Source organism: Bufo bufo, chromosome 10, assembly GCF_905171765.1.
Source record: "Bufo bufo chromosome 10, aBufBuf1.1, whole genome shotgun sequence".
NCBI lineage: Eukaryota > Metazoa > Chordata > Amphibia > Anura > Bufonidae > Bufo > Bufo bufo.
The window spans coordinates 43,163,337-43,181,791 of record NC_053398.1 but is presented as its reverse complement, the minus strand read 5'-3'; the positions used below and the strand labels follow the sequence as shown (position 1 = coordinate 43,181,791).

At 45.2% G+C, this 18,455-nt stretch overlaps 1 protein-coding gene across 1 annotated transcript in view; it reads left to right on the top strand.

Moving 5' to 3' along the window:
- Positions 1 to 18,455, top strand: part of LOC120980023 (mucin-5B-like) — a 175,892-nt gene that overhangs the window by 67,492 nt on the left and 89,945 nt on the right. Inside the window, exon 5 of the mRNA XM_040408888.1 lies at positions 13,253 to 13,383. Within this exon, the coding sequence (XP_040264822.1) occupies positions 13,253 to 13,383 (131 nt within the window). The remainder of the gene's footprint in view (positions 1 to 13,252; positions 13,384 to 18,455) is intronic.

The window sequence follows — 18,455 nt, the reverse complement described above, 5'->3', positions numbered from 1 at the left end:
GGGGAGGGGGATCTGTGGATGGCACTGTCATGAGGGATCTGTGGATGGCACTGTTATGGGGAGGGGGATCTGTGGGTGGCACTGTTATGGGAGGGGGATCTGTGGCTGGCACTGTTTAGGGGGGATCTGTGGATGGCACTGTTTTGGGGAGGGGGATCTGTGGATGGAACTGTTTAGGGGTGATCTGTGGATGGCACTGTTATGGGGGGATCTGTGGATGGCACTGTTAAGGGGGATCTGTGGATGGCATTGTTATGGGGAGGGTGATCTGTGGATGACACTGTTATAGGGAGGGGGATCTGTGGATGACACTGTCATGGGGTGGATCTGTGGATGACACATATAGCATAAGATGCTATATACTGTAGTGTCATCCATAGATCCCTCATAGCAGTGTCATCCACTGATCCCCCTCCCCATAGCAGTGTCATCCACTGATCCCCCTCGCCATAACAATGCCATCCACAGATCCCCATCCCCATAACAGTGCCATTCACAGATCCCCCTCCTCATAACAGTGCCATCCACAGATTCCAGTCAGTTCCCTGGACTGGAGAAGATCGTCTTGAAGACAGGGAGGGCTGGGCATTCAGGGGTAGTCTTATATGGCGTGTATAGCCCAAACCCTATATTTTGAATGGAAAATTTGGGGGTCGTCTTATACGCCCAGTCGTCTTATACGCCAGAAAATATGGTAATTTAAGCAGGGAGGAATCATGACTTAAGATGGAAAAAAATGACGAATATTCTAAAAAACAAATATATAGAGCAATATAGCTAATATAGTGCTTTATTCATTTTCAGAATATTCGTAATATTCTAAAACAAGAATATATAGCAATATAGCAAATATTTGGAAAAAAACAGAATATAGAGCAATTTAGCTAATATAGTGCTATAATTTTTTTTTTTAATAGTCGTAATTTTTTTCCAATCTGAACTTAAGATGAGATCGTTAAAACTAAGATACGATGGTATATTCTAACCCCCAGGTGTTCCCATGGTGACGGGGACACTTGTCGGGGAGGAGTATGCCGAAGTGAAACAACTGTACAGATTGAAAAAAAAAAGACGAATATTCTAAAAAACGAATATATTCGATATACGTAGTGCTATACATTCGTTTTTTAGAATATTCGTCATTTTTCCCATCTAAAGTCATGATTCCTCAATTCTGCTTAACCTCCCTGGCGATATTCCCGAGCGTGACTCAGGGTTAATTTTCGCTGCCAGGAGCGGTAACCCTGAGTCACACTCGAGGTAACATTGCAGAGCTGTCAGCAGAGTCCCCTTACCTTCTCCTGGCGATCCAGCGATGTCCTCCGCTGTGATCGCCGGCGAGAGCGCCAGCCGGCATTTGACTCCCTGGTTCCGTTCCCTGCGAGCAGCAGCAGCGCATGGGAGCGGAACTGGGTGGGAAATTCAAAAGTGTAAACAAAAAAGTGACACACTCACATAAAAAAGGTTATACATTATAATCTGAGAGGATTACACTGTATCACCTCAGATCTGACACTTGATCACTGTACAGTGCCCCTTGCCTGCCATTTTACTGTCATTTGTGCCCATAAAATATAGAGATGTCCCAAATAGTTCGCCGGCGAATAGTTCCCGGCGAACATAGCTTGTTTGCGTTCGCCGCAGCGGACGAACATATGCGATGTTCAGTCCGCCCCCTATACATCATCATTGAGTAAACTTTGACCCTGTACCTCACAGTCAGCAGACATATTTCAGCCAATCAGCAGCATACCCTCCCACTCAGACCCTCCCACCTCCTGGACAGCATCCATTTTAGATTCATTCGGAAGCTGCATTCTCAGTGAGAGGAGGGACAGTGCTGCTGGTGATTCAATAAGGAAAGCGTTAGCTAGGGCAGTGTTCTGTGTCCACAGACTCATCTGCTGTAAGGACAGCGTCCTGACAGCACCCCAAAAAGCCCTTTTCAGGGCTGGTACATCAGTCTGCTTTTTTTTATTTTTTATATTTATATATATTGCAGTTGCCTGCCCGTGTTGTGTGAGAGGCTGCAGGCTCAGTCACAGACAGTACTGTGTGCACACCATTCATACAGGGTGTGACAGAAAATACTTTGCAGATAAAAAAAATTCAATTTATTATTTCTCTGTGATATAATAGCAGTTGCAAGCCAGTGAGTGACTGTCTGGCCTACAGACAGTACTGTGTGCACACCATTCATACAGGGTGTCACTCACACATACCTTTTAGATAAAAAAAATTCAATTTAATATTTTTCTGTGATATAATCCCAGTTGCAAGCCAGAGTGTGTCTGGCCCACAGACTGTACTGTGGCCACTGGCTAGCCCACCACTCATTCCGTTACAGGGTGTCACTCACTCACGAATACCTTTTAGATAAAAAAAATTCAATTTAATATTTTTCTGTGATATAATCCCAGTTGCAAGCCAGTGTGTGTCTGGCCCATAGACTGTACTTTGGCCACTGGCTAGCCCACCACTCATACCGTTACAGGGTGTCACTCACTCACAAATACCTTTTAGATTAAAAAAAAAATAATAATATTTTTCTGTGATATAATCCCAGTTGCAAGCCAGTGTGTGTCTGGCCCACAGACTGTACTGTGGCCACTGGCTAGCCCACCACTTATACCGTTACAGGGTGTCACTCACTCACAAATACCTTGCAGATAAAAAAAATTAAATTTAATAAATGGACCACAGATTGGGGACGTAACAGGGATTAAACTGATGAGAAGAGAGAACTACAGAAAATACCACTCATATCGGGTGTGAGGGGTAAATTGCAAGGCGCAGACGCAGTGACCGTGGCATGGATTCAAACAAAGGGGAGGGAGCCAGCGTTTTTTTAACCATCTCCCCATTCGAAAAATCAATTTAATAAATGGACCCCAGATTGGGGACGTAACAGGGATTAAACTGATGAGAAGAGAGAACTACAGAAAATACCGCTCATATCGGGTGTGAGAGTAAATTGCACGGCGCAGACGCAGTGACGTGGCGTGGATTCAAACAAAGGGGAGGGAGCCAGCGTTTTTTTAACCATCTCCCCATTCGAAAAATCAATTTAATAAATGGACCCCAGATTGGGGACGTAACAGGGATTAAACTGATGAGAAGAGAGAACTACAGAAAATACCGCTCATATCGGGTGTGAGAGTAAATTGCACGGCGCAGACGCAGTGACGTGGCGTGGATTCAAACAAAGGGGAGGGAGCCAGCGTTTTTTTAACCATCTCCCCGTTTGAAAAATCAATTTAATAAATGTACCCCAGATTGGGGACGTAACAGGGATTAAACTGATGAGAAGAGAGAACTACAGAAAATACCGCTCATATCACACTGACACTGACACTGATGTGGCAATTGACAATGGCAATGATCCTGCACCTGACCTCAGCGATGTGTGCACTTGGGGCCCTATTGACTGCGATATGGACCAGGTAGCGCCCCCAAGATTCCAGTTCACTGGATCACCTGAGATGAAGGTAGATGTTGAGCGTGACAACCCTCTGGCATACCTGCAATTATTCCTCACTGAGGAGGTAATTGACAAAATTGTCACGGAGACAAATCGCTACCAAGTGCAGCAATCCACTACGCTGCATGCCACGTTTTCAGGAAGCAGAAAGTGGGAACCAGTGACCAAAGAGGACATCTGGCAGTTTCTGGGGCTCATCATTCTTCAGGGGGTGATGGAAAGAAAGTTTGAAAAGAAAAAAGGTTCCATTGTCCTGATTGTGACATCGGACTTTATGCAGTCCCATGTTTCAAAATTTATCACACTCAGGATGTTTATTGAATCTTCTTTGACAAATTTAATTATTTTTTATTACATTATTTAATAAAATTATATTATTTATTAGATTATAATTCATGATTTTGTGTTTCAAACTATCACATCTGGGATGTCTACTAGAGTCTTGTTTGGTCAGGTTTAAGTAAGTAATTACTAAGAACTGCAGGTCTACAATACATAACACCAAATTTCCATGCAAAAAATTGTACTACATTTGGTACAAAATTCCTGACATAATTATACCGCAAGGGAGGTTAAGTTGCTTGTTGGCCAATGACTCATTGGCCCGCAAGCAAGAAGCAGGGAGGAATAATGTGTTCAGATGGGAAAAAATGACAAATATTCGCTATAACGAATATATAGCACTATATTCAAAATATTCACGAATTCTTGAAGTTGCGATATTCGAGATAAAAATTCAATTTTTCGATTATTCGCGTTCAACACTACAAAAGAGAATTCCACCAATTAGGATTTGCCAACATTTTTTCTAATATGTATAAAAAGGTTCAATTCAGCAGTTGAAGGCAAAGGGATAATGTGAGATAATCAACCATAACTAGGGATGAGCGAACCCGAACTGTATAGTTCGGGTTCGTACCGAATTTTGGGGTGTCCGTGACACGGACCCGAACCCGAACATTTTCGTAAAAGTCCGTGTTCGGTGTTCGGCGCTTTCTTGGTACTTTTTGAAAGGCTGCAAAGCAGCCAATCAACAAGCGTCATACTACTTGCCCCAAGAGGCCATCACAGCCTTGCCTACTATTGGCATGGCTGTGATTGGCCAGTGCAGCATGTGACCCAGCCTCTATATAAGCTTGGGTCACGTTGCGCTGCACGTCACTCTGCTGATTGAAGCATAGGGAGAGGTTGCAGCTGCGACGTTAGGGCGAGATTAGGCAGTGATTAACTCCTCCAAAAGACTTCATTCTGTGATCGATCTGCAGCTGTGGATCATTGAAGTGCTAGTATTGACTTTTTTGAGGCTGCCCAGAGCGTTTTTAGATCACTTTTTTTCTGGGGTGATCGGCGGCCATTTTGTGACTTGTGGTGCGCCAGCACAAGCTATCACCAAGTGTATTTAACCATCAATAGTGTGGTTATTTTGTGCTATATCCTACATCAGCTGCAGGCTGAGCCTGTGTCACCGAAGTGCATTTAACCATCAACAGTCTGATTATTTTTTGGCCATATACTACATCTGGTGCAGGCTGAGCCTGTGTCACCCAAGTGCATTTAACCATCAACAGTGTGGTTATTTTTTGGCCATATACTACATCAGGGGCAAGTTGAGCCTGTCACCCAGCGCCTAAAAAATAGACCTGACATTTCTATTCAACCAAATCTGTACTGTTTTAGCTGGTCAAGTTATTTGTAGTGACCGTAAAAGCACAGTTTTTGTTCTGGGTTGAAAAACTATTCCCAAATTTGCCATTCTCAAAATAACTAGTTTCTGGTATATGAGGCCTACTTGAAATCTATCCCAAAAAGGATATCTTACATTGAAGGTACTGATAGTGTCATTCAGAAAAACCTAAGACACACGCTACCGTGCAGATAGATGTCTGATTCTGAGATTAAACCTTAACCTGTCACACAGTGCAAAAAAAAAAACAGGTCTCACATTTCTATTCAAGCAAATCTGTACTGTTTTAGCTGGTCAAGTTATTTGTAGTGACCGTAAAAGCACATTTTTTTTTCTGGGTTGAAAAACTATTCCCAAATTTGCCATTCTCAAAATAACTAGTTTCTGGTATTTGAGGCCTACTTGAAATCTATCCCAAAAAGGATATCTTACATTGAAGGTACTGATAGTGTCATTCAGAAAAACCTAAGACACACGCTACCGTGCAGATAGAAGTCTGATTCTGTGATTAAACCTTAACCTGTCACACAGTGCAAAAAAAAAAACAGGTCTCACATTTCTATTCAAGCAAATCTGTACTGTTTTAGCTGGTCAAGTTATTTGTAGTGACCGTAAAAGCACTTTTTTTTTTCTGGGTTGAAAAACTATTCCCAAATTTGCCATTCTCAAAATTGTGGTGAACGGGAACAATGAGGAAAACATCTAATAAGGGACGCGGACGTGGACATGGTCGTGGTGGTGTTAGTGGACCCTCTGGTGCTGGGAGAGGTTGTGGCCGTTCTGCCACAGCCACACGTCCTAGTGTACCAACTACCTCAGGTCCCAGTAGCCGCCAGAATTTACAGGGATATTTGGTGGGGCCCAATGCCGTTCTAAGGATGGTAAGGCCTGAGCAGGTACAGGCATTAGTCAATTGGGTGGCCGACAGTGCATCCAGCACGTTCACATTATCTCCCACCCAGTCTTCTGCAGAAAGCGCACAGATGGCGCATAAAAACCAAGCCCATCAGTCTGTTACATCACCCCCATGCATATCAGGGAAACTGTCTGAGCCTCAAGTTATGCAGCAGTCTCTTATGCTGTTTGAAGACTCTGCTGCCAGGGTTTCCCAAGGGCATCCACCTAGCTCTTCACCAGGGGTGGAAGAGATAGAATGCACTAACGCACAACCACTTATGTTTCCTGATGATGAGGACATGGGAATACCACCTCAGCACGTCTCTGATGACGAAACACAGGTGCCAACTGCTGCGTCTTTCTGCAGTGTGCAGACTGAACAGGAGGTCAGGGATCAAGACTGGGTGGAAGACGATGCAGGGGACGATGAGGTCCTAGACCCCACATGGAATGAAGGTCGTGCCACTGACTTTCAGAGTTCGGAGGAAGAGGCAGTGGTGAGACCGAGCCAACAGCGTAGCAAAAGAGGGAGCAGTGGGCAAAATCAGAACACCCGCAGCCAAGAGACTCCGCCTGCTAATGACCGCCGCCATCTGGGACCGAGCACCCCAAAGGCAGCTTCAAGGAGTTCCCTGGCATGGCACTTCTTCAAACAATGTGCTGACGACAAGACCCGAGTGGTTTGCACGCTGTGCCATCAGAGCCTGAAGCGAGGCATTAACGTTCTGAACCTTAGCACAACCTGCATGACCAGGCACCTGCATGCAAAGCATGAAATGCAGTGGAGTAAACACCTTAAAAACAAGGAAGTCACTCGGGCTCCCCCTGCTGCCTCTTCTGCTGCTGCCGCCTCGACCTCTTCTGCTGCTGCTGCCGCCGCCTCAGCCTCTTCCTCTGCCTCTGGAGGAACGTTGGCACCTGCCGCCCAGCAAACATGGGATGTACCACCAACACCACCACCTGCGTCACCAAGCATCTCAACCATGTCACACGGCAGCGTTCAGCTCTCCATCTAACAAACATTTGAGAGAAAGCATAAATTCCCACCTAGCCACCCTCGATCCCTGGCCCTGAATGCCAGCATTTCTAAACTACTGGCCTATGAAATGCTGTCATTTAGGCTGGTGGACACACACAGCTTCAAACAGCTCATGTCACTTGCTGTCCCACAGTATGTTGTTCCCAGCCGCCACTACTTCTCCAAGAGAGCCGTGCCTTCCCTGCACAAACAAGTGTCCGATAAAATCAAGTGTGCACTGCGCAACGCCATCTGTGGCAAGGTCCACCTAACCACAGATACGTGGACCAGTAAGCACAGCCAGGGATGCTATATCTCCCTAACTGCACACTGGGTAAATGTAGTGGCGGCTGGGCCCCAGGCGGAGAGCTGTTTGGCGCACGTCCTTCCGCCGCCAAGGATCGCAGGGCAACATTCTTTGCCTCCTGTCTCCTCCTACTCAGCTTCCTCCTCCTCTTCTTCCACCTGCTCATCCAGTCAGCCACACACCTTCACCACCAACTTCAGCACAGCACGGGGTAAACGTTAGCAGGCCATACTGAAACTCATATGTTTGGGGGACAGGCCCCACACCGCACAGGAGTTGTGGCGGGGTATAGAACAACAGACCGACGAGTGGTTGCTGCCGGTGAGCCTCAAGCCCGGCCTGGTGGTGTGCGATAATGGGCGAAATCTCGTTGCAGCTCTGGGACTAGCCGGTTTGACGCACATCCCTTGCCTGGCGCATGTGCTGAATTTGGTGGTGCAGAAGTTCATTCGCAACTACCCCGACATGTCAGAGCTGCTGCATAAAGTGCGGGCCGTCTGTTCGCGCTTCTGGCGTTCACACCCTGCCGCTGCTCGCCTGTCTGCGCTACAGCATAACTTCGGCCTTCCCGCTTACCGCCTCATATGCGACGTACCCACCAGGTGGAACTCCACCTTGCATATGCTGGACAGACTGTGCGAGCAGCAGCAGGCCATAGTGGAGTTTTAGCTGCAGCACGCACGGGTCAGTCGCACTGTGGATCAGACACACTTCACCACCAATGACTGGGCCTCCATGCGAGACCTGTGTGCCCTGTTGCGCTGTTTCGAGTACTCCACCAACATGGCCAGTGGCGATGACGCCGTTATCAGCGTTACAATACCACTTCTATGTCTCCTTCAGAAAACACTTAGGGCGATGATGGAAGAGGAGGTGGCCCAGGAGGAAGAGGAGGAAGAGGGGTCATTTTTAGCACTTTCAGGCCAGTCTCTTCGAAGTGACTCAGAGGGAGGTTTTTTGCAACACCAGAGGCCAGGTACAAATGTGGCCAGACAGGGCCCACTACTGGAGGACGAGGAGGACGAGGATGAGGAGGAGGTGGAGGAGGATGAGGATGAAGCATGTTCACAGCGGGGTGGCACCCAAAGCAGCTCGGGCCCATCACTGGTGCGTGGCTGGGGGGAAACACAGGACGATGACGATACGCCTCCCACAGAGGACAGCTTGTCCTTACCTCTGGGCAGCTTGGCACACATGAGCGACTATCTGCTGCAGTGCCTGCGCAACGACAGCAGAGTTGCCCACATTTTAACGTGTGCGGACTACTGGGTTGCCACCCTGCTGGATCCCCGGTACAAAGACAATGTGCCCACCTTACTTTCTACACTGGAGCGTGATAGGAAGATGCGCGAGTACAAGCGCACGTTGGTAGACGCGCTACTGAGAGCATTCCCAAATGTCACAGGGGAACCAGTGGAAGCCCAAGGCGAAGGCAGAGGAGGAGCAAGAGGTCGCCAACGCAGCTGTGTCACGCCCAGCTCCTCTGAGGGCAGGGTTAGCATGGCAGAGATGTGGAAAAGTTTTGTCAACACGCCACAGCTAAGTGCACCACCACCTGATACGGAACGTGTTAGCAGGAGGCAACATTTCACTAACATGGTGGAACAGTACCTGTGCACACCCCTCCACGTACTGACTGATGGTTCGGCCCCATTCAACTTCTGGGTCTCCAAATTGTCCACGTGGCCAGAGCTAGCCTTTTATGCCTTGGAGGTGCTGGCCTGCCCGGCGGCCAGCGTTTTGTCTGAACGTGTATTCAGCACGGCAGGGGGAGTCATTACAGACAAACGCAGCCGCCTGTCTACAGCCAATGTGGACAAGCTGACTTTTTATAAAAATGAACCAGGCATGGATCCCACAGGACCTGTCCATCCATTGTGCAGATTAGATATTAACTACCGCCCCTTAACAATACACTGCGTGCAGAATTATTAGGCAAATGAGTATTTTGACCACATCATCCTCTTTATGCATGTTGTCTTACTCCAAGCTGTATAGGCTCGAAAGCCTACTACCAATTAAACATATTAGGTGATGTGCATCTCTGTAATGAGAAGGGGTGTGGTCTAATGACATCAACACCCTATATTAGGTGTGCATAATTATTAGGCAACTTCCTTTCCTTTGGCAAAATGGGTCAAAAGAAGGACTTGACAGGCTCAGAAAAGTCAAAAATAGTGAGATATCTTGCAGAGGGATGCAGCACTCTTAAAATTGCAAAGCTTCTGAAGCGTGATCATCGAACAATCAAGCGTTTCATTCAAAATAGTCAACAGGGACGCAAGAAGCGTGTGGAAAAACCAAGGCGCAAAATAACTGCCCATGAACTGAGAAAAGTCAAGTGTGCAGCTGCCAAGATGCCACTTGCCACCAGTTTGGCCATATTTCAGAGCTGCAACATCACTGGAGTGCCCAAAAGCACAAGGTGTGCAATACTCAGAGACATGGCCAAGGTAAGAAAGGCTGAAAGACGACCACCACTGAACAAGACACACAAGCTGAAATGTCAAGACTGGGCCAAGAAATATCTCAAGACTGATTTTTCTAAGGTTTTATGGACTGATAAAATGAGAGTGAGTCTTGATGGGCCAGATGGATGGGCCCGTGGCTGGATTGGTAAAGGGCAGAGAGCTCCAGTCCGACTCAGACGCCAGCAAGGTGGAGGTGGAGTACTGGTTTGGGCTGGTATCATCAAAGATGAGCTTGTGGGGCCTTTTCGGGTTGAGGATGGAGTCAAGCTCAACTCCCAGTCCTACTGCCAGTTTCTGGAAGACACCTTCTTCAAGCAATGGTACAGGAAGAAGTCTGCATCCTTCAATAAAAACATGATTTTCATGCAGGACAATGCTCCATCACACGCGTCCAAGTACTCCACAGCGTGGCTGGCAAGAAAGGGTATAAAAGAAGAAAATCTAATGACATGGCCTCCTTGTTCACCTGATCTGAACCCCATTGAGAACCTGTGGTCCATCATCAAATGTGAGATTTACAAGGAGGGAAAACAGTACACCTCTCTGAACAGTGTCTGGGAGGCTGTGGTTGCTGCTGCACGCAATGTTGATGGTGAACAGATCAAAACACTGACAGAATCCATGGATGGCAGGCTTTTGAGTGTCCTTGCAAAGAAAGGTGGCTATATTGGTCACTGATTTGTTTTTGTTTTGTTTTTGAATGTCAGAAATGTATATTTGTGAATGTTGAGATGTTATATTGGTTTCACTGGTAAAAATAAATAATTGAAATGGGTATATATTTGTTTTTTGTTAAGTTGCCTAATAATTATGCACAGTAATAGTCACCTGCACACACAGATATCCCCCTAAAATAGCTAAAACTAAAAACAAACTAAAAACTACTTCCAAAAATATTCAGCTTTGATATTAATGAGTTTTTTGGGTTCATTGAGAACATGGTTGTTGTTCAATAATAAAATTAATCCTCAAAAATACAACTTGCCTAATAATTCTGCACTCCCTGTATATTATTCTACTCCAGGGCACTTTCTCATTCAATACTATTTTTAATTTCATTTTACCATTATATTGCGGGGCAACCCAAAGTTGAATGAACCTCTCCTCTGTCTGGGTGCCGGGGCCTAAATGTGTGACAGTGGCCTGTTCTAGTGGTGGGTGACGTGAAGCCTGATTCTCTGCTATGACATGAAGACTTATTCTGTGCTGACATGAAGACAGATTCTCTGTTACGCGACCTCTCTCCTCTGCCTGGGCCTAAATGTGTGACAGTGGCCTGTTCCAGTGGTGGGTGACGTGAAGCCTGATTCTCTGCTATGACATGAAGACTGATTCTGCGCTGACATAAGGCCAGATTCTCTGTTACGGGACCTCTCTCCTCTGCCTGGGTGCCTGGGCCTAAATGTGTGACAGTGGCCTGTTCCAGTGGTGGGTGACGTGATGCCTGATTCTCTGCTATGACATGAAGACAGATTCTGTGCTGACATAAGGCCAGATTCTCTGTTACAGGACCTCTCTCCTCTGTCTGGGTGCCGGGGCCTAAATGTGTGACAGTGGCCTGTTCCAGTGGTGGGTGACGTGATGCCTGATTCTCTGCTATGACATGAAGACAGATTCTGTGCTGACATAAGGCCAGATTCTCTGTTACGGGACCCCTCTCCTCTGTCTGGGCCTAAATGTGTGACAGTGGCCTGTTCCAGTGGTGGGTGACGTGATGCCTGATTCTCTGCTATGACATGAAGACAGATTCTGTGCTGACATAAGGCCAGATTCTCTGTTACAGGACCTCTCTCCTCTGTCTGGGTGCCTGGGCCTAAATGTGTGACAGTGGCCTGTTCCAGTGGTGGGTGACGTGAAGCCTGATTCTCTGCTATGACATGAAGACTGATTCTGCGCTGACATAAGGCCAGATTCTCTGTTACGGGACCTCTCTCCTCTGCCTGGGTGCCTGGGCCTAAATGTGTGACAGTGGCCTGTTCCAGTGGTGGGTGACGTGAAGCCTGATTCTCTGCTATGACATGAAGACTGATTCTGCGCTGACATAAGGCCAGATTCTCTGTTACGGGACCTCTCTCCTCTGTCTGGGTGCCTGGGCCTAAATGTGTGACAGTGGCCTGTTCCAGTGGTGGGTGACTTGAAGCCTGATTCTCTGCTATGACATGAAGACTGATTCTGCGCTGACATAAGGCCAGATTCTCTGTTACGGGACCTCTCTCCTCTGCCTGGGTGCCTGGGCCTAAATGTGTGACAGTGGCCTGTTCCAGTGGTGGGTGACGTGAAGCCTGATTCTCTGCTATGACATGAAGACTGATTCTGCGCTGACATAAGGCCAGATTCTCTGTTACGGGACCTCTCTCCTCTGCCTTGGTGCCTGGGCCTAAATGTGTGACAGTGGCCTGTTCCAGTGGTGGGTGACGTGATGCCTGATTCTCTGCTATGACATGAAGACAGATTCTGTGCTGACATAAGGCCAGATTCTCTGTTACAGGACCTCTCTCCTCTGTCTGGGTGCCGGGGCCTAAATGTGTGACAGTGGCCTGTTCCAGTGGTGGGTGACGTGAAGCCTGATTCTCTGCTATGACATGAAGACAGATTCTGCGCTGACATGAGGCCAGATTCTCTGTTACGGGACTACTCTCCTCTGTCTGGGTGCCGGGGCCTAAATGTGTGACAGTGGCCTGTTCCAGTGGTGGGTGACGTGAAGCCTGATTCTCTGCTATGACATGAAGACTGATTCTGTGCTGACATGAAGCCAGATTCTCTGCTATGGCATGAAGAGACTGATTCTGTGCTGACATGAAGCCAGATTCTTTGCTTTGGCATGAAGAGACTGATTCTCTGCTGACGTGAAGCCAGATTCTCTGCTATGGGACCTCTGTCTAATTGATATTGGGTCATTTTTATTTTTTTAATCTTTATTTTAATTCATTTCCCTGTCCACATTTGTTTGCAGGGGATTTACCTACATGTTGCTGCCTTTTGCAGCCCTCTAGCTCTTTCCTGGGCTGTTTTACAGCCTTTTTAGTGCCCAAAAGTTCGGGTCCCCATTGACTTCAATGGGGATCGGGTTCAGGGCGAAGTTCGGGTCGGGTTCGGATCCCGAACCCGAACATTTCCGTGAAGTTCGGCCGAACTTCTCGAACCCGAACATCCAGGTGTTTTCTCAACGCTAACCATAACACTTCAGAATATCAACAGATTTTTTGCTTAGTTATACTTGTTACTTTAATGTGTATTACTAATGTTACTGTGCCTAGAATAGGCTTGCTTTAGAGATAAGTGCAGGGACCCACAAATATCGGACACATGGCATGTGTGGTAGATATGCCATAAATGTTTGTGATGGGATTACCGCTTGAAATCTCGCCTGCATTTTTTTTATCTTTATCTTTAGGTCTCAATGTTTCTGATGTGCTTTTTGGCAATCTTCACAAGGCAAGTGATCCTACAGAAGACTGTCCAGATGTTGTTGATAACACTCAAGAACAAGGCTCTCATCAGCTTGATGATGAATGTAAGAATAAGGTAAGTGACACATGTATAATAGTAGTAATATTAGGCTATGTTCACACTTGCGGCAGTGTGATCCGACAAGCAGTTCCGTCGTCGGAACTGCCTGCCGGATCCGCCTATCTGGATGTGACTGAAGGCATTTGTGAGACGCATCCGGATGCGGATCCGTCTCACAAATGCATTGCAAGAACGGATCCGTCTCTCTGCTTGTCATGCGGACAGATGGATCCGTCTTTCCAGTATTTTCCAGTATTTTGAATGCCGGATCCAGCACTAATACATTCCTATGGGGAAAAATGGCATTCAGGCAAGTCTTCAGTTTTTTTCGCCGGAGATAAAACTGTAGCATGCTACGGTTTTATCTTTTGTCTGATCAGTCAAAACTCTCCATTCAGAATGCATGGGAATATGCCTGATCAGTTCTTTTCCGGTATTGAGCCCCTGTGACGGAACTCTATGCCGGAAAAGAAAAACGCTAGTGTGAAAGTACCCTTATTCAGCATTTTGAACACTATCCATAATAAAACTAAATTACATTATTCCATGGTTCATAAGTTTGTGAAGTCTTTCTCAGCCAGTTATTCCTTCAGACTTGTCAATGTCTGTGCATTTCAAAATAGATGGGGTAATTTATCAAACTGGTGTAAAGTAGAACTGGTTTAGTTGCCCATAGCAACCAATCAGAATCCACCTTTGATTTTTGACAGCGAGTTTAAGAAAATGAAAGATGGAATCTCATTGGTTGCTGTGGGCATCTAAACCAGTTCTACTTTACACCAGTTTGATAAATTACCTCAAGAATGTGTATGAGTGACTTGGGCTGTAGTCTGGTCCCCCAGGCCAGTAGATTAACAGCTTACATGCATGTACAATATGTCAGGGTCTTGTTATTCTCCTCCATTCTCTCATCCTGTCCCTAACAGTCATTGGAAGTGCTATCCCTTTATCTTCCTGTTGGGTGCAACGACAGATGTGCAGAGGGGGAAGGCCAGGTAGAGAAGTCACACCAACAAAATGTGATTCTATGTTGATCTCATTGAGGAGGAAGGCCCTGGTAGGACTGTACCTGGATGTCTTCTATTAGAATTTCTGCAGAAATCATTAGAAGGAACCGGTGTAGAGGATGCGAGTGATAGTGGCCCTGATGCAGTGTTGTGTCATGGTGTACTCCCTCAGGTTATTGCTCCCTAGGGATCAGTGCAATGGAAATGTAGTATTGAAGAATGAGGCCAAAAGTCTTTTTTTACTAAGTGCAATGTAGAACGTTAAATACATTCAGTAGCAGCTTATTAAGAGCAATCTTCTATGGTACCATTAAGAATTATAGAGGCAGATTGGATAGCTTCAATTTGGCATACTTAGGTTATACTGGCCTAACAGTAGTCTGGTGATGGGTGTCTTGGCTGTAATCACTCACCTTGCAACAGTGTCTTTAATGCTGGATGTGGCAGTTCATTCTGCTATCTAGCATCTCAAGATTTTACTTAGGGAAGGTTTGAGCAGTTTTCTATGGAGAATCTATAACAGGAGCAGGAGCTCCCGGCTGTGCTTCCTCTCCCCTCTGTCTCTGGACAGGAACTCTCCCTCCTGGCAGGAAGCAGGTCAAGCCTACTCCGAATGCCCTGTTCCTTGACAAGTTCCCAACCTTTTGCCAACAATTCCTTACTGGTAGATATGCCCAGAATCATACAATAAAATATATAACATTAGAATACAAAAGGTCTGGGGTACTACATACACTGACGAGCAAAAGGGTAACAATGTTTTGAACTTTTGATTTTCAGGCTCCATATCTCACCATCCACTACAGCTTCCAATGTGAGACTATCATCATTTTATAGACAATCATCTTGGCTATCTCATACATAAATTGGACTTGCAACTATTTAGCATATGATTAGTTATGCAGATTCTTGTCATGTAACTGCATTGTTACTGTTTTGTTCCTGGTGGTGGAACAATCTTTTCTTCTTGTATACTACAAATTACAACCTGGTAACAACCAGAGGCTATGCAAAGTTGAAAGGGAAGGTCTGGAAATTGTCCAGCAAAACAGTCCGCGAAGAGGACCACTCGACTGGCATGGAAGGATATAATAGGCCTCATTAATTTCTTACACTGCTGAGATAAAATGAAAGCTGAGCTCTGATTAGTTGCTATGGGCTACAAAGAGAGTTTTAATGGAAGCAAGTTTTGATGAATGAAGCCTAATAAGCAACATAACCTACAAGGCACACAAAGGAAACAGGGGACAGGGGTCTGGTTTTCTTGGCCCACCCTAAATATACAGTTGCAAAAAAAAGTATGTGAACCCTTTGAAATTATATGGATTTCTGGACAAATTTGTCATAAAATGTGATCTGATCTTCATCTAAGTCATAACAATAGACAATCACAGTCTGCTTAAACTAATAACACACAAATAATTAAATGTTACCATGTTTTTATTGAACACACCATGTAAACATTCACAATGAAGGTGGAAAAAGTATGTGAACCCTTGGATTTAATAACTGGTTGAACCTCCTTTGGCAGCAATAACTTCAACCAAACGTTTCCTGTAGTTGCAGATCAGACATGCACAATGGTCAGGAGTAATTCTTGACCATTCCTCTTTACAGAACTGTTTCAGTTCAGCAATATTCTTGGGATGTATGGTGTGAATCGCTTTCTTGAGGTCATGCCACAGCATCTCAATTGGGTTGAGGTCAGGACTCTGACTGGGCAACTCCAGAAGGCATATTTTCTTCTGTTTAAGCCATTCTGTTGTTGATTTACTTCTATGCTTTGGGTCGTTGTCCTGTTGCAACACCCATCTTCTGTTGAGCTTCAGCTGGTGGACAGATGGCTTTAAGTTCTCCTGCAAAATGTCTTGATAAACTTGGGAATTCATTTTTCCTTTGATGATAGCAATCTGTTTATGCCCTGACGCAGCAAAGCAGCCCCAAACCATGATGCCCCCACCACCATACTTCACTGTTGGGATGAGGTTTTGATGTTGGTGTGCTGTGCCTCTTTTTCTCCACACATAGTGTTGTGTGTTTCTTCCAAACAACTCAAATTTGGTTTCATCCGTCCACAGAATATTTTGCCAGTACTGCTGTGGAACATCCAGGTGCTCTTGTGCAAACTGTAAACGTGCAGCAATGTTTTTTTTTTGGACAGCAGTGGCTTCCTCTTTGGTATCCTCCCATGCAATCCATTCTTGTTTAGTGTTTTACATATCGGTAGATTCGCTAACAGGGATGTTAGCATATGCCAGAGACTTTGGTAGTCTTTAGCTGACACTCTAGGATTCTTCTTCACCTCATTGAGCAGTCTGCACTGTGCTCTTGCAGTCATCTTTACAGGACAGCCACTCCTAGGGAGAGTAGCAGCAGTGCTGAGCTTTCTCCATTTATAGACAATTTGTCTTACCGTGGACTGATGAACAGCAAGGCTTTTGGAGAAACTTTTATAACCCTTTCCAGCTTTATGCTAGTCAACAATACTTAATTTCGAGGTCTTCTGAGAGCTCTTTTGTGCGAGGCATCATTCACATCAGGCAATACTTCTTGTGAAAAGCAAACCCAGAACTGGTGTGTGTTTTTTATAGGGCAGGGCAGCTGTAACCAACACCTCCAATCTCATCTCATTGATTGGACTCCAGTTGGCTGACACCTCACTCCAATTAGCTCATGGAGATGTCATTAGTCTAGGGGTTCACATACTTTTTCCACCTGCACTGTGAATGTTTACATGGTGTGTTCAATAAAAACATGGTAACATTTAATTCTTCGTGTGTTATTAGTTTAAGCAGACTGTGATTGTCTATTGTTGTGACTTAGATGAAGATCAGATAACATTTTATGACCAATTTGTGCAGAAATCCATATCATTCCAAAGGGTTCAAATACTTTCTCTTGCAACTGTATCTCCAGTGGCACAATTGTGTTAGCACACACATGTAGCCACCTTTATTGTAACACTCTTCTCATGTTAAATAAATGTTGCAGCACATCACACAATGCTCCTTCAAGGGCTATTTTTTTTTTTATTAATGAGCTAAGTGTCAAGTTAGAAATGGCTACATACTGTATATACATATGTACACTGCACATTGGAAGAGAGATGGCTCATTGTTTAACCCTTTCAGCCCCGCCAGCGTGAAGATCTGTTTTTTTTTTTTGTGGGAAGTTGTACTTTCTAATGGCACCATTTAATATCGCATACGATGTAGTGGGAATCTGGAAAAAAATTCCAAATGGGGTGGAACTGGGGAAAAAAGTGCAATAGAATGCCACAGTTTTAAGTTTTTTATGGCCTTCCCTATGTGCTAAAACTGACCTATTCCCTTCATGCTGCCAAGTAGTATGACTACAGGTAGTGTTGAGTGAAGCAAAGCATCTGAAGTGGAATTCGGTCCGAAGTTTAGGAAAACTTTGATTCAAAACGAATTCGAGTTTTCTTGTGCTCCGTTGTAACAAATCAGTTTTCCTAAAATGGCGACTGCACGTGTTAGAAAGTGAAAGTAAGTGTAGAGGAGACAAGCCCGGGAACTCTACTTCCTGGTCCTTCTCTGCATGCAGGAACTGACTGCTCAATTACTGGCTGAGGAGAGCTATCCTTGTGGACAGTGATTGGCTGAATGGTCATTTTCTGCATATCAAGAGTAGTATTGATCACGAATATTCGAATTGCGAATTTTTATTGCGAATATCGTCACTTCGAGAATTTGCGAAAATGTAGTATATAGTGATATTTACGTAATTCGATTTTTTTTAAAAATCAGTACGCATGATCCCTTCCTGCTTCTAGCTTGTGGACCAATGAGATGCTGAAATATCTTTGACTTTAGGAGTAGTGTTGATTGCGAATTTTCATAATGCGAATTTTCGTAATGCAAATTTTAATCGCAAATTTTTCAATTGCCGATTTCCGCAATCAAGAAAATAATGACTGGAGATAACGAATTTGCAAATATATGGCGAATATTCGCCCAAATATTCACGGAATATCACAAATTCGAATATTGCCCCTGCCGCTCATCACTAATCAAGAGGGACTTGGAAGTAGAGACTAACAGGGAACAGTGAAGCATTGGA